The sequence below is a fragment of the Triturus cristatus genome, chromosome 4_1 (assembly GCF_964204655.1).
Source record: "Triturus cristatus chromosome 4_1, aTriCri1.1, whole genome shotgun sequence".
In the NCBI taxonomy this organism is placed as follows: Eukaryota; Metazoa; Chordata; class Amphibia; order Caudata; family Salamandridae; genus Triturus; species Triturus cristatus.
In genome coordinates this window covers 287283509-287298916 of record NC_140585.1, presented here as the reverse complement: position 1 = coordinate 287298916, position 15408 = coordinate 287283509, and the positions used below count along the sequence as shown (strand labels likewise).

The following is a 15408-nucleotide window of genomic DNA, read 5'->3' as shown; positions in this document are numbered from 1 at the left end:
TGGGTCAGGGTTTCGTAAGTAGCAGAGCAGCTACCTCGCTGCGATCTATTGAAAGTCATCCTCTGAGCCAAGCTTTTGTCTCTCTCCGTGCGTGGGCGCCCGCGGACGCCCTCCCCACCACACCCAGGGGTGGGTCCCTCTGCCGCCGGGCCGGCGGGAGGGACGCGGAAGGGGGTAACGCGGGCCTGCGGGAGGCTGCCTCCACCACGTGCCTTCCGGCACGGGGGCTTCCCCCTCCCGTCCCTGCCCCACCGGGGGACGGGGGCCACAGTCCCTCGCTGCTCGGCAGGGTGACCAGATGGCCTGGCCTCCCCTTCCCACCGCTCCCGCGCAGGGAGGCGAGGAGGAGCACCGGGGAAGGAGCCCTCCCGAGTGGCTGCCTCGGAGCGCCAGGCCACCCTCGCCGGACTGCAAGGGCGACTGGGCACGGCACCCTCCCAGGCCACCTGGGGGGCCCCTGGCCATCTGGTCACGTGGCTGCACGACCAGATGGCCCTGCGGGCCGGGCGACCAGATGACCCTGCGGGCCGGGCGATCAGATGGCCCTGCGGGCCGGGCGACCAGATGGCCCTGCGGGCCGGGCGACCAGATGGCCCTGCGGGCCGGACGACCAGATGGCCCTGCGGGCCGGGCGACCAGATGGCCCTGCGGGCCGGGCGACCAGATGGCCCTGCGGGCCGGGCGACCAGATGGCCGGCCGGCCGGGCTAACTCCAACTTTTGTCCTTCCCCAGAGTTGTGTAAGCCCCCACTACGTGGGGGCTTAATAGTCGAGAAAAATGGGCTCCCCGGGCAGGCCGTCGGGGAGAGGATGTGGCCTGGGCTTAACCTTTCTTGGTTCCAGCCGAGGGTCTGGGTGCTGGGGACAGGGGGTCCACCGTGGCCCCCGGGAGGCTCTCCCCGGCCTGGCTAGGGTTCGGAAGCTGGGACCGGGCCTGGGGCTCGTGCTCTGTCCGGCAGGCCCCGGGGTGCGGGAGCCCCCCGTCCTGCAAGCCAGCCGAGGGTCCGGGCGCTGGGGAAGGGTGTCCACCGGGGTCCGGGGAGGCTCTCCCCAGCCTGGCTCGGGTTCGGAAGCTGGGCCCGGACCCGGGGCTTGTGCTCTGTCACAGTGTCCCATGGTGCGGGAGCCCCCCGTCCTGCAAGCCAGCCGGGAGTCCGGGCGCTGGGGAAGGGTGTCCACCGAGGCCCCGGGGAGGCTGTCCCCGGCCTGGCTAGGGTTCGGAAGCTGGGACCGGGCCTGGGGCTCGTGCTCCGTCCGGCAGGCCCCGGGTGCGGGAGCCCCCCCGTCCTGCAAGCCAGCCGAGGGTCCGGGCGCTGGGGAAGGGTGTCCACCGGAGCCCAGGGAGGCTCTCCCCGGCCTGGCTAGGGTTCTGAAGCTGGGACCGAGCCCGGGGCTCGTGCTCCGTCCGGCAGGCCCCGGGGTGAGGGAGCCCCCCGTCCTGCAAGCCAGCCGAGGGTCCGGGCGCTGGAGACAGGGGTCCACCGGGGCCCGGGGAGGCTCTCCCCGGCCTGGCTGCTTTCAGAAGCAGGGACCGGGCCGGTGAGCAGGGGTGGCTGGCTTTATCTGCTACGCTGGCGGAGCATAATTTTCTGCCCACCCCTAGTATCGAATGGCTTGGATCCCTTGGTTTAAGTAAATTAAAATAAACACATTTCCAGGGCATCCCCCAGCACAGTTAGTGCAGCAGTTTCTTTACCCAAGGTCCGATTTAACTCTAAAAGGTCCGTTTTGATATGCTCCTTTAGGTGAATGTTTTATATTAGTATTTAGCTTATTAATGGTAGCATGGTCAATGGTTTGAAGTTATTTAATCTATGTAAGAAGACAGTTTAACAAGGCTTGACCTGTCCTTTTTCCTCCAGACACTCTGGGAATGATCCGGTCTGAAGAGAACAATCAATGACCTATTGCCAAAATAGATTTTGAGAGTCATTAAAGGTTGGATTAGGGAGGAAGGAATGGGCTATTCGGAATGTGAGCACAGGCACAGCTTTCTCATTGTTTTCTTTAGAGAGAGAACCAAGATATGCGGTCAAATGTTTACCATTTGTTAAAGAATTTCCCTAGTAATTCTTTGATAGAATACAGGACCTTTTCAATCGCTCCTTCGTGGTTAGTATTTCATAATAAAAGAACTTGCCAAAAACTTCACATTTCTCATTTGAGATCATAATCTGTGGAGTTTTAGGTATTTTGTGGAATTGCTTCTTTGGCATATCCTTTTCCTTCCCTAAGACATTAAGGATATTTTTTGTGATTTAATTTAAATACGATTGTAAAGCGCGCTGTGTCGTGGCGTTAGAACTAGGGTTAATCACCCGAGGGATTGCGATCAACAGGGGCATACTAGAGTGTGCAGCCAGATCGTAAGGCTTTTCTCAATTCTATGAAGTCAGGAAAAGCCTTTAAAGCAACCAAGAGTGAATTTCAAAGCTTCATAACCTCAGAGAAGGAACTACCTCTTAGTTTTTAACGAAAAAACCTGGCTACCACCAACAAGAGAGCATATCCAGACCTCCAGGACTGTCGTGGGACATAATGAACTTCAATGCAGAGTGACAAACATAATCCGTTTGTTAATGGGGAGCCAGTTAAGAGCGCCCAATGCTGCGGAGTCAGATTCACTACATGGCCAGTGCAGTGCCCATTTAGCGGACTCGGTCTGATTACGTTCCAACATCCTTAGCAGCGCAGTAGCTGCGCAAAGGAAAACTTCACAATAATCCAGGTGGTTAAGAATTGTAGCCTGGATAACTCTTGGGTGAAAAGTCTTGGGGTGCCAGGGCCAGGAATTTCATCAACATCCTCATCAAGGCAAAACTGATCAAGGAAAGATGATTAACTTGGCCAAACAGTGAAGGAAAGGAATCAAATTGAAAGCCTGTGTTCTTCACAGAAGAGACTGGGTTTGGCATTGATACCAGAGCAGCAGGTCAGAGGTCTAGCAGAGGTGCCAGAGCTGAATATAATCTTGATTTGATTATAATCTGTTTTTAGCATTGAATTTGGGAGAGTTATCTGAGAGCCAAGGGCCAATGCTATTTTACAGTCCTGAAACCTCGTGGCTGTGAAGTTGTAGAGTGTTTAATAGACATGACCAATTATGTATCGTCCATGTAACACATGAAAGAAAAATCAAATTGGTCACTGGGTGTACACACACATTACAGCAAACAAATGATGGACGGAATGCTGACAATGCAAACATTCTCCCCCAGTCAAAAGATCTGGGTTAAATCCATCGTTCTTTTGCCCACTACGCCACCCCAGTTTGGACCCAGCCATATGCAAATCACTCTTGACCCTGTGCCCCATGGGAACAGTCCAGACCAAACTGCCAGGCCAGGTCCTCCCTGGACCGGAAACAAGCATCCTGGGACCGGTTTCAGGGTAGGTCACCCTTCTTCAGCCAGGCTAGCTTGAATCCAGTGGCACAGTAAGCAAGGGACCCACGCCTGGGCACAGGGTAAAGACTGATTTGCATATGGCTGGGTCCAAACTGGAATGGCATGGTGAGCAAAAAAAAAAGATGGATTTAGGCCCAGATCTCTGTACTGGGGTGAATGTATGACATTCTGTCCACCAATGGTCCTTTTTGCATTTGTACACACACATTAAACAGTGATGAGCTATAAGGAACTCCCTGCAGAGTGGCTGGACAAAACAGAAGGCAAATAGACTGCTTGCTGCCTTGATTGGAGAGATCACTGAATCCAATTTAGAGCAGGCCCAATGCCCCCCCCCCCACTTCTTGTAACCTCACAATTAGGCAGTCACATGAGATGGTTTCCAATGCTGCAAAGAAGTCTGAAATAAGCAGGCAGAGGAACTGCCTTGGTTGACAAACGCAGTTTATCCAGAATGGCCACCAATGTGGTCTTTATCAGGCCCACGGGGGAAACCTTATTGAGCAGTGTCAAACAGCTTTCTTTTCTTGAGAAAACAGAGGATGAGTTTGTTTAGTGCTTTCTCCAGAAGTTTGACTGAAAAAGGCAACAGAGATAGGCAGATAGTGTTTAGTGGCCAGCTGAGGGCTTCATAAGCAAGGGTATCCTAAGTAGCTTACTTCAATGCCCAAGGGACTGTCTTCAGTTTGAGTGATAAATTGCAGACCTCCAGCAATGATGGAAGAAGGGACATAGAGGCCAAATTCCAAATTGCTACGGGTGCAGGATCCATCAGAGAACCAGAATCCGTACTTCATCATGTTTCCTAGCCTTTCGTATTCCTGCATTCAATTAAATGTCACTTGGGGTGTGTCCTCTTAAAACTGTTTTGGCGACTGTCTTCAAAGGAAGCCACTGATGGACAGAATAATCCACAATGACAAGCTCCTTAACAATTACTTGGCTCCATTTTGTTCTAATGAGGTCTAAGGAGGTGCCTCTATTATGTGGGAATCTAAAAATCAGACTGTGGTCATGCAGAAATTGCGCCAGGGATTTTGCGATTGTGTTGGAGTTGTCACCATAGAGGATGCTGGAGTCTCCAAGTGCAATATACCATTTAAATCTCCCAGATTCCTATAGAGGAACATTCTACGAGTTCTCCTATAAAGACAACAGTGAAAATTCTACACATTGCCTTTAATGTGTAGTCCCAACCATCACCTTTGGAGTGTTTTGCGACCAGCCAATGAATGAAAGGCTGCACAGACCATGACCACCTGTAGTCAAGGACGACTTTACACCTCTGGAGGTGTTACCCCAATGGAGTCTGTTTCTCCAGATAGAAGGGTCACGTTTGAATCTAGGATAGCTCTGCTGTACAGCTAAAATTAAAGGTAAGTTACATTCCTCACGACATGGGGGGGGGGGCTGTTTTTGGATTCACATGCTCTTTCTGAATAGACTATAAAGAGGACCTTAGCCATTAGTTACTCAAGAAGATAGGAAACAAAGCTGACCTTTCATGTTATCAGGATACAGAGCTTGGGCCACCTCTTCCTCATCATGCACAATTGTCCATGCTAGGAGGATAATTTTATTTTCAGAAAGCTACCTTGCAAATGTCTTGCCAGGACAGCAACAGTTGTTGTAGCCATAACGAAGCTCGCTTTAACCCTGCACTTCTGGTAGACTTCAACATCAACTTGCTTTCTAATGTCATCTTGAGTGACGAGTTGAATGCTCGACCCGATTTTGTTCCATTGCCTTAACTGCTGGGCCTGTCCTAAACAGATGGCTAACTGAATCTTTATCAACCCTACATTTCTATCAACTGTCATTTGAAATCAGGTTTAATATATACATTAAGACAGTGCACCAATATGATCTAAACTATACATAATATATTGAACCCTAACACAGCACAAATTAAAGATAAGTAAGAAACTGATTAGAGGTGACCCCCACTCCCCCCACCCCCTTCTTGAAACCATAAAGGTCTTGCAATAAAAGGCATACCTCGCCATGCACTGCGCATGACCTCAAAAATTACATCTCTTGACATGTTCCATAACATCATTGATAACATTTGAAAAAAACATCATTGATGAGAACACTGTGCATGGCAAGGGAGCAAGTTCTAGTTACTTCAGTTAAAACTGAAATTCACCAGTTATAGTCAAATGATGTTTTACGCCACTAAAACCTTTGGTTATTTCAGTGAAAATGTTTTTTTATAATATGTAGGGTGCAGATGAGTCTTACTGGAAAAACCAAACACTCAACAATACCAGATTAACATCCTTTTACTGTGCCAAACCAAAATTATAAGGTGTCTTAATTGGGCTGGTACAAGAATTGTCCATGGCAGATATGTATGCAGTTGCCTAAAAATGTATCTGGGTCCTTGCACTCAACAATGAAGCTAGAATAGAATGACACTTAAAAGTACAGACAATTACTTTTCTGAGCATCACATCATCTTATGGTCAATTTATATTCTGCCTTACCCATCCTCCATGCTCTTTGATCCAGGGGCTGAACTTCTCTTTAAGGTACTTAACCCCAAATCCCAGTACTTTGTTCATGGGGTGGTGGTCAATGGCAGTGAGCTTGGTAGTGATGTCCATAGCAAACGCAATTTTCACGCTCTGCAGCTGGGTTTCCACCTCTTCCTCGATCACCTGATCTCCCACATACAGGTCAGTTACTTTCTTGAAGTAACTATAAGATGTAAACAGTTCGCAGATGCCCTTGTACAAGGTCTTGTCTGATTTAATCTGCAAAAATTGACAGAAACTGTTCAGTCCCTAGTAGCAAACCCACCTTATTTGAACCGAAATAAATGGGTCAATGTCAGTTATTAGAACATTGGAATGTTGAGCACTCCATTGAAGACAACTGGCTGGTAGAAGCCCGGAGAGCAACATTCCAAGGTTTATTTCCATTTCACAGCTGTTGGGAACAAAGGCCTCACGAAGCCAGAGAGGAGTTAAACCCTTTAGGGCTTCCAGAGGCCTTTGTTTTTAATAATTAGTAGAGGGGAGAAAGTTCTAATAGCCTTAGAGTCGCCCGTAGCGGGCTATACTGGTCATTAAAGGCCCAAGTCGAAGGCGAGGGCCTTTAACAAAGGAGCAGGACTTGAATGGCGGTATATCCCAGTTATGGATAGATATAAGGCTATTAGATCATTCTGCCAATAGAGTGCAGAACGTTCCAACAAATAAAAAAGGCCTCATGGAGTCAGAGGGGATTGGATTCCCCTCGGGCTCCGTGAGGTCTTTGTTCACAGAAACAGCTATGAAGGACAACATTGGAATGTTGAAGCTCCCTGCTTCTACCGGCCATTAGGAGCCTGGAGCACTCTGCTGTTTAAGGTCCTCGCCTTCGGCTTGGACCTTGAACCCTGGGGTGGCGTTGATTGTCTGGTATAGCCCACTAGGTGGGGTTATAAGGCTATATTAAACTACCATATGTGAATACCATATGTGAAACCACTAGGCATATCAAACATTCATGCGGGTATCATGGTTGCATGTATCCATTACACCCATAGCTAAACACTGGGGGCAACAGGTTTTTAAGCAGCGGATGTAAATGATCCATTGAATGAATATTATATACATTTTTAGTTTATGCAATTCATAAAAACTCACTACAAAGTACATTACATCTAGTATATATGTATTCAAATTTATTTTACTGCTTAGAGGTGCAATTCTATCAGAAAATGCCATTTGTACAATGTCTTACACTTACATATTTTACAAGTAATTTTAACGATTAGAACACGGACAACTAAAGACATTTTCTTACAAAATGGCTTGCGATATCAAAAACACCCTGAATGTGGACGCCACCTTTTTCCATTAAAAGATTTCCTTTTCGAAATTCGTTTTCCATCAAACGTAGGGGATATGCTATGTAGTTTCATATTCATGGGAGAAGAGAAAATTTGCATGAAGTGACTTTGAGCACCAATTCTACCTTAACGTCATGTATTAAGAACACCAACATCATAATGTTGCTGGGGGCCCTGGTTATATTAATGGCAACATTTTCTTTAACAGTGCATCCAAAATAATTCCCAGGGATTTTAATACTCAAACCACTTCATGAAATGAACTGCACAAAATGCACCACTGACACAGAATTCACGAGAACTGTTCTGCAGTGATTTAATTTATAATCTAGTTACCAATAAGCAATGAATAGTTGAAATATCTTTTTAACTGGATTTCGGATGATAGCTGGATTAGTTTTGATTTGTTAGGTATAGGTGACACCTAAATAAATGTGAAATTTCTGTATAAGTTTATTAAAATAATAGCAATTCTAAGCAGCAGCCTCCGTACTCTGTTCTGGGCCTGCAATCTACATTCTTAGTCTTCATTTGAATTTTAAGCATTCAAATCCACATATTTGATTCATGATGAAAGGTCAAATTACCAACTTTTTTTTTAACTTAGAATATATAGGGTCTGGTGGTGCGGAGAGGTTGGAGAGCTGGGCCGGAAGAAGAGTGGATTGTTTTTTGCTGAGCTTTAGAAAAGGTAATAGTGAACGATATGACAAGTGTAAGAAAACGTCTCAAGTAACCTGCACATACGAATCAATAGAAATAGTTTCCACTTCAATAATAAAATCGTTGCCCTTTCTACCAAAGCCCATACAGACTGGAAGCTGGGGTTTTCGTTTCCTCTCAATGAACTACAGTAATGCCATAATTTCTGCTTCCCCATACAGGTTAACTGATGCAACACCTGCAAAATGTGGCAGGGCGAATAGCCGCCAACACAAAGGCCAATCCATTAACCACCTGATGGGTTACTCATCCTTCAGCGCAATAACTTCAAAACATTTTGCTTAGTTCACAAGGCTCTTGCAGACATTGGCCTAATCTGATAGACGAGGGTTCTCCTAAATCATCCTAGAGGGCCGGATCCACGCCAGAATTTTTAGCATATCCCCATTTAGATAAATGGGGGCCTGAACTGGTTACTTTGTCACCCAGATCCAGCATGACCAGATAACCGCAGCGGTCACTTTGTGATTCTATGTTTGTAGAAACAATGGTTCTTATGTGACAGTCTTCATTCAGCCCGTCCTTCATTGAAGTCAGGGACACAGCCCGCTCCTCCCTTGGCAGACTGACTCCTGCGGTCTGATTACCAAGTAACGATACGATGGAAGGAATTATCTTCCGCAGGCAACACAGATACAGATGTGTTGCACGTTGTATTACCCTACTAATCATAACTCGATTGGAATTAATTTGAGCGCCCTCCTCGTTACATGTACTGGCATCAAGTATTGTACGCTAGTCCTGCGCTGATTTAATAACGCCCAACCTGGAGGAGCCTAGCGCGCAACCAAGATGGCCGCGTAGGTGCGAGGCTCCCGAGGACCTCCGCGACCTCCTGAATGAATCCTGGAGATATCCTGTCCTTGTTGAGGGGACTGTGTTGGGGAACCCGAGCTGAGGCGCTACCCGTTTTTTGGGCTCGAATCGGACCCCGAACACCGGTGGGAGCATCGATTGAAGGTTGCGGCCTTCTCCTCGCCGGCCCCCCGGATTGGAGTAGTGGGGCGATCCGGGGACAAGGTGAATAACAGCGGCAAGCGGGGCTGGGCGACTCGCGTACCCCGCACTTTCACTTTCGCTTTTGCGCCCTCCTTGCTCTCAGGCGGGGTCGGGCTGCGGAGCGGGGTGCGGTGGTGTGGCCTTGTCCGGGTGCCCTGCTGGCCCGCCGGTGGTGGGTTGACCCGCGGCTCGGTGGTCGCCCCCGCCCTCCCCCTGACACCCGTGATTTGGTGTGGCGGCCCGTTTGGGGATCTTGGCACGACGGTGGAAGGGCCAGCATGTCCACCAAACAAGATGGCGACCGGGCGAAGGTGAAGACGACCCGCCGTGGCACGGCGCACCAGGCCAATAGTATGGACCGCTACACGCTCCAGAAGGGTTCTCCGGAGACATCGCGGTCATCCCCGGTGGGCCCGACGGAGGCATCTGCCCATCCGGTGGATCTAACCCTCCGGGACGTCATGGGCGCCATCGCTGAGATGAAGGCCTCAGTGGACCAGCGTTTTGATACCTTGGCGCAAAAAATTGACTCGGTCCTGGTGGATGTGGGCCTTGTGAGGGCGGACTTGTCAAAAACGAACGACCGAGTCGACTCCCTGACCCACACCACAACGAGCCTCACGACTGACGTGGTGGCCCTCCAGAAGGAGGTGCGCCGGCTTGGCCAGGCGAGCGCCCTGATGGACCGGCGACTGGAGGATTCCGAGGGTCGGGCCCGGAGGAATAATGTCCGTATTATTGGTGTGCCGGAGGGACGAGAGGCGGAGGCGGCGGATCTCTTCGTGGAAGAATTGATCCTGACCCATCTCCAGCCCCGGGGGCTGAGTAAGCTTTTTGCGGTGGAGCGTGCCCACCGGGTCCCCGGGGGCCGCCCTAAGACCGGTGCCCCGCCGCGGCCTCTTATTGCCCGGATTTTTAATTTTCGGGACAGAGATGCCATCCTCCAGACCTCCAGGCAACAGGGACCGGTCAAGTTGGATAACATGGATGTGCACTTCTACCCAGACTTTACCCCGGCGGTCCAGAAGCAGCGGCAGAGCTTTCTTGGTATTAAACGTCGTCTAAGGGACCTAAATCTCAAGTACTCAATGCTCTTTCCGGCTAAGCTGCGGGTGGAGGTGGATGGTCGCACGCACTTCTTTGACCGGCCCGAGGCGGCTGGGGACTGGTTGGACACTTTGCCTGGAGATCGGGGCCGGGGGGGCGGGGGGGGCGTGGCTGGCGAGGAGGGCCCGCCGGATCAGAACTGAGGGGTGACTGCATAGGCCTTGCTCGGGACGTTGTTCCCTCACCATATACTGCTTTTGTATGTTCCCCTCCCATGGAGGTCGTGTGGGGTCTGCTGGGGGCTTCCCTCCTCCTCTGGGGGACTAGTTAGTATTTAGCTATGGGGCGACAGGCACACTGCACTTTGGGGGGGCTGTCTGGGCTCATGCAGGGGTGCAGGGAGGGGGGAGTTTTGTTGGGACCGGGGGGTGGGGGGGGTGTGTTGTTTGTTAGTACCGCAAGGCAAACCCGTAACTGTTTTGTTTTTTTTAGACTGCTCGGTGGGGGACGACCGATTGTTTCGACGTATGATGGGGGGTAGGGATTTGACTGTGTTGTCATGGAATGTTAACGGCCTGGGGGATAGGATTAAGCGTGGTGTGGTCCTGCAGTATTTAAAACGTATTTCCCCAGATGTTGTCTTCCTGCAGGAGACGCACCTTATAGGTAACACCTTTCATGCAATGAATCGGAGGGGATATCGTTTGGCGGCCCACTCCGGCTTCACTTCGGGCTCGCGGGGGGTGGGTATTATGGTCAAGAACTCGCTCCCGTTGGAGATTGATGAGGTGCGCCACGATGAGAGGGGACGCTACACTGTTCTGGTGGGACGAATGGAGGGTAGAGTGTTTATCTTTGTGTCAGTGTACGTCCCGCCTGGGTTACAAGCCACTACATTTGCGGACCTGGGGCGCCTCCTTCTGGAACTTCCGAGTGGCCTGTTGGTGGTTGGAGGGGACTTTAATGCGGTTGCATCTGGGTCTATGGATCGCCATCCCCCTAGGGACCTCCCCCGGGCACAGGCGTGGCTGCCTGGCCTTTTAGACACGCTGGGCCTGGTGGATTGTTGGCGCCTAAAGCATCCCGTATTGCAACAATACACCTTCCACTCGGGGGCCCATGGTAGCCTTTCGCGGCTTGATTACATCCTTGTCCCGGCGGCCCATGCGGGGAGGGTGGGGGAGGTGCGCCATTTGGCACGGGGTATCTCAGACCACTCCCCATTGTTGTTGCATTTCGATGTCTTCCCGAGGGGGGATGGCAGGGTGGCCCCGATCAATGCATGGTATTTGCGCGACCCCACCATTCGTGCCGACTTGATCAAATCCTTACAGCGCTATTTTGAGGAGAATGTGGGGTCGGTCCCATCTGCCATCTCCCTGTGGGAGGCTTTTAAAGTGGTTCTTAGAGGGGAGGCCCTCTCTTTATTTCCAATGCCCGGCGGCGCGAGCGGGAGGAGGTGACCCGGGTGGAGGCCGAGATTGCAGAACTGGAGGGTGACCTGGGGAGCGGGGTAACAGACGCCAAGTTGCATGTTTTGCATTTAAAGCAGGCGGCCTATCGGGCCCTCGTCACGGAGGCGGCCAGGGGCCTCGGTAGAGAGCAGCAGGGGCGATGTGGGTGACAAGGCCGGCAAATTGATTGCGTGGTTGGACAAGAGGGAGTGAGCGAGCCGCGTGGTGCCTTTGATTGAGAGTGTGGATGGTGCGTGTGCCACTGAACCGGAAGCCATTGTCTCCTGCTTCGCGGATTATTTCCGCGAAGTCTACTCCCCTGTTTCTCCCTGCTCGGAGGAGGATTCCCATGCCTTGCTTCGGGACATTGCACTGCCCTCCCTTACGGTGGAGGACAGAGATTCGCTGGACGTCCCTCCCACCTCGGACGAAATTGCCTCGGCTATTCGCTCGGTTGCATCCGGCAAGGCCATGGGCCCCAATGGTATTCCCATTGAGCTATATAAGCTACGCCCGGATGTGTTGGCACCCCACCTGCGTGCGATGTTCCTCGCGGCCCACTCGCAGGGCTCCCTCCCGCCGGACCAGCGTCTGGCCACAATTGTGGTGATCCACAAGGAGGGGAAGCCCCGTGAACGGGTCACATCCTATAGGCCGATTTCGCTCTTGAACGCGGAGCCCAAAATCCTCGCCAAGGTGTTGGCCAACCGGTTGGTTGGCGTGGTGGGCGATTTGGTCCACCAAGACCAATCGGGCTTTATACCACACCGCAACACGGCGCTTAATCTGCGGCGCTTGCACGGGGTGCTCGCGCGTGTCCCATTTGTGCGGGAGCCGGCCATCTTGGCGTCCTTGGACGCCACCATGGCGTTTGATACGCTTGAATGGCCATATCTCTGGGCGATGCTGGCGAAGTTTGGGTTTGGCCCGGGTTTCATCAGCTGGGTCAAATTACTATATTCGGGCCCGATGGCGCAGGTGGTGGTGAATGGGCGAGTGTCGGCCCCATTCGCGCTGGGGCGGGGCACGCGACAGGGTTGTCCCCTGTCGCCTCTCCTGTTCGCCCTGGCCCTGGAGCCCCTGGCGGAGTGGCTGCGGTGGCACCCTTCCATCCGTGGTCTCCGCTGGACCCCCGAGCATGAGGACCGTGTGTCCCTCTATGCTGACGATATCCTTTTGTATCTCGCCTCCCCGCGCAAATCACTGATCGTCCTGGTTGATGTTTTGCGCTCCTTCGGTCGCAACTCAGGCCTGGTCATCAACTGGGCGAAATCCTGTGTCTACGTGCTTTCCGGGGAGGCTCCGGTCCTACCACGGGACTGCCCGATCCAGATTGCCTCCCAGGGTTTCCGGTACCTGGGTATATATATCACTCTTGACCCGGAGGCCCGCTATGAGCGGAATTTGCTGCCCCCCCTCCAGCGTTTGAGGGAGGACGTGGTGCGCTGGCGGCGTCTCCCGCTCTCGCCACTCGGCCGAGCGGCCTTGTTTAAAATGATGTCCCTGCCGCGCTTTCTCTACGCCCTCCAGAATACCATGGACTTGGTCCCGGCACGCTACTTTCGTGAGGTGGAGGGCCTCCAGCGGCGCCTGTTCTGGGACGGGAGGCCGCGTATTGCTCTGGCTAAACTGACGCTCCCGTGGTACGATGGAGGGGTCGCCCTCCCGGACATTAAACGGTATTACTGGGCCTCCCAACTAGCTGCAATTAATCATGGCCTTTACGGGCCCGCCCTGAACCCGGCATTTGAGATGGACAAGATGCTCCTGCCCGGTGGCGATTAAAATCGAGCGCTTTACTCTGGCGCGCCCGACTCCCGTCTGACGGGACCGACGCGTGTCATGGTGCGTGTTTGGCACGCGGCTAATGCAGCTATGGGGTGGAAGGACCGTTTGACCCGGGCGTCTCCGCTGTATGCATCTGAGAGGTTGGGCTCCCTGTGGACATCGAAGGGCTTCGAGAAGTGGGACACGATCGGAATCAGCACTGTGGGGGATCTCTGGACGAGGGGGGGATTCAAAACTTTTGAGACGCTGCAGGCGGAGTTTCAGCTGCAGGGCAGTGAGTACTTTCGGTACCTACAAGTCCGCCATGCGCTGGGCTCCGTCTTCCCGGATGTCGCATCCATTCCGGAGTCTTCCCCCCTGGAGGACAGAGTGCTAGATGGCCATGTCCCGGACAGCACGATCTCCCTCATATACAAGAAACTGATTAACGATAGATCGTGCCTGCTAACTAGTCTCCGCGAGGCTTGGGTTGCCGACGGGCTGGAGCTGGACGACGAGGATTGGATTTCCGCGGTGGCCTCTCCGAAAGAGGTGGCCATCCCGGCTCGCCTTCGTTTCGTCCAGCTCAAGATCCTTCACCGGGTCTATGTGACGGGGCCAAGGCTTCTACGTATGGGTTTTGCTGGTGACGGCTTGTGTAAGCGTGGCTGTGGTGCGTTGGCGACTTTCATGCATATACTGTGAGAGTGCCCGAAGGTGGAGCGATTCTGGCGTGGTGTGCATGAGGTCCTGCGTGTGGTTACGCGTGTCGCGCTGCTGCCTGAAGCGAGGAGGTGCTTGTTGAATGTATGGGAACCGAATGACTACTCGGTCCCGCAGACGCGGTGGGTGACTCTGGGATACATGATAGCGAAACGTGATATTGCTCAATTGTGGGGATCCCAGAGGCCCCCTGCGGTGTCGGCCTGGAAAGAGCATATGGATTGGTGTATGTTTCGTGAAAAGGTGGTGTATGTGGCGAGGGGTAAGCCTGGGGCGTGGGTGAAACTCTGGGGCCCCTGGAACGCCTACCGTGGGGGTATTTGTGAGCCGCCACTGCTGCCGGCTGCCTCGCCTGCTCCGTCTCCCTAGCTGGCCCCCCTCCCTCGGCCGCGGGCACGCGGCCCCCCAGTCCCTGATCTACTCCCATCCCCCTCTTCAGAGTTTTCCTTCTGGTTTGGATCCCCCACTTATGGAGCACGTGTTGCCACTTCGAATCACGGGTTGCCTTGCGGTTGTGGTTTTTGATGTTGTTTTGCCTTTAAAAATGGAACCGTACTATGTGGCCTGGAGCCGTGAGGCCTGCACCATTGATTACTCCTGTTTTCCTACTGTGCACCGCTGAGAGACTTTTACTGCTTGTATGTAATATGCTTGTGATGCTCTAGCGGCCGGCCGTGAGGTTGTAGGCCCATACCTGTAACTTTTATAAAACTGCAATAAACGGTTTCAAAAAAAAAAAAAAAAAAAAAAAATAACGCCCAACCTGGGTCCATACAACCCTTCGGGCAGATGCAACCCCCAGCACTCGCTGATTATTGGTCTCTCCTCACCCTAATTGCGGTTACCCTTCAATTCCATTTCGACTATTTCACCGGCACAGCTTGGTTCATAATTCGGATTGCTCACATATGCTATGTCCTGAAGATGATCTCCAATAACGGAGATCGAAACGCCGTCGACCCCCCAACAACCTGAGCTCCATGCATTGTACATAAATTCGTTCATATGGAGTTCTTGTGTTAATGCGATGTACATATTTTAAAGTCACCCTCACTGAGCACCTCACGCTTGTCACTTATGTGAGCACCTTAACTATTAATACTATTTCTTGCATACTATTGAAAATAAATAACTACTGTTAACCTGATTGAAAATGGTCCCTGGTCAGTAATTTCCTTGCTCTCTCTAGCATTAATTGCATCTCTAGACTCCGTTTCAGTGTTCCCGATTCGGACGCAACTTCTGAGTCTTTCTTGGACCATTTTCTGGCCACATATGAACCATTGTTTCCACAAACATTACTCCACCCCAGGTTCTAATATTGGGGTACCCTTGTTTTCCTTTCTAAGCTTTGTGATTCTAAGCACTGTATTCACTTAAATATTTAAAACTGCATATCTTGGGCTCTGATTGGATTTTTGGTCTCAAATAACTTAATACGTTTTAC

The 15408-nt window shown here is 51.8% G+C and overlaps 1 protein-coding gene across 5 annotated transcripts in view; it reads right to left on the bottom strand.

The window, feature by feature from the left end:
- LOC146854291 (uncharacterized) overlaps positions 1-15408 on the bottom strand; it is a 194616-nt gene that overhangs the window by 27847 nt on the left and 151361 nt on the right. For all 5 annotated transcript variants that reach the window (XM_085652075.1, XM_085652077.1, XM_085652078.1 and 2 more), the window contains one exon: positions 5897-6166. In XM_085652075.1, the coding sequence (XP_085508201.1) occupies positions 5897-6166 (270 nt within the window). The remainder of the gene's footprint in view (positions 1-5896; positions 6167-15408) is intronic.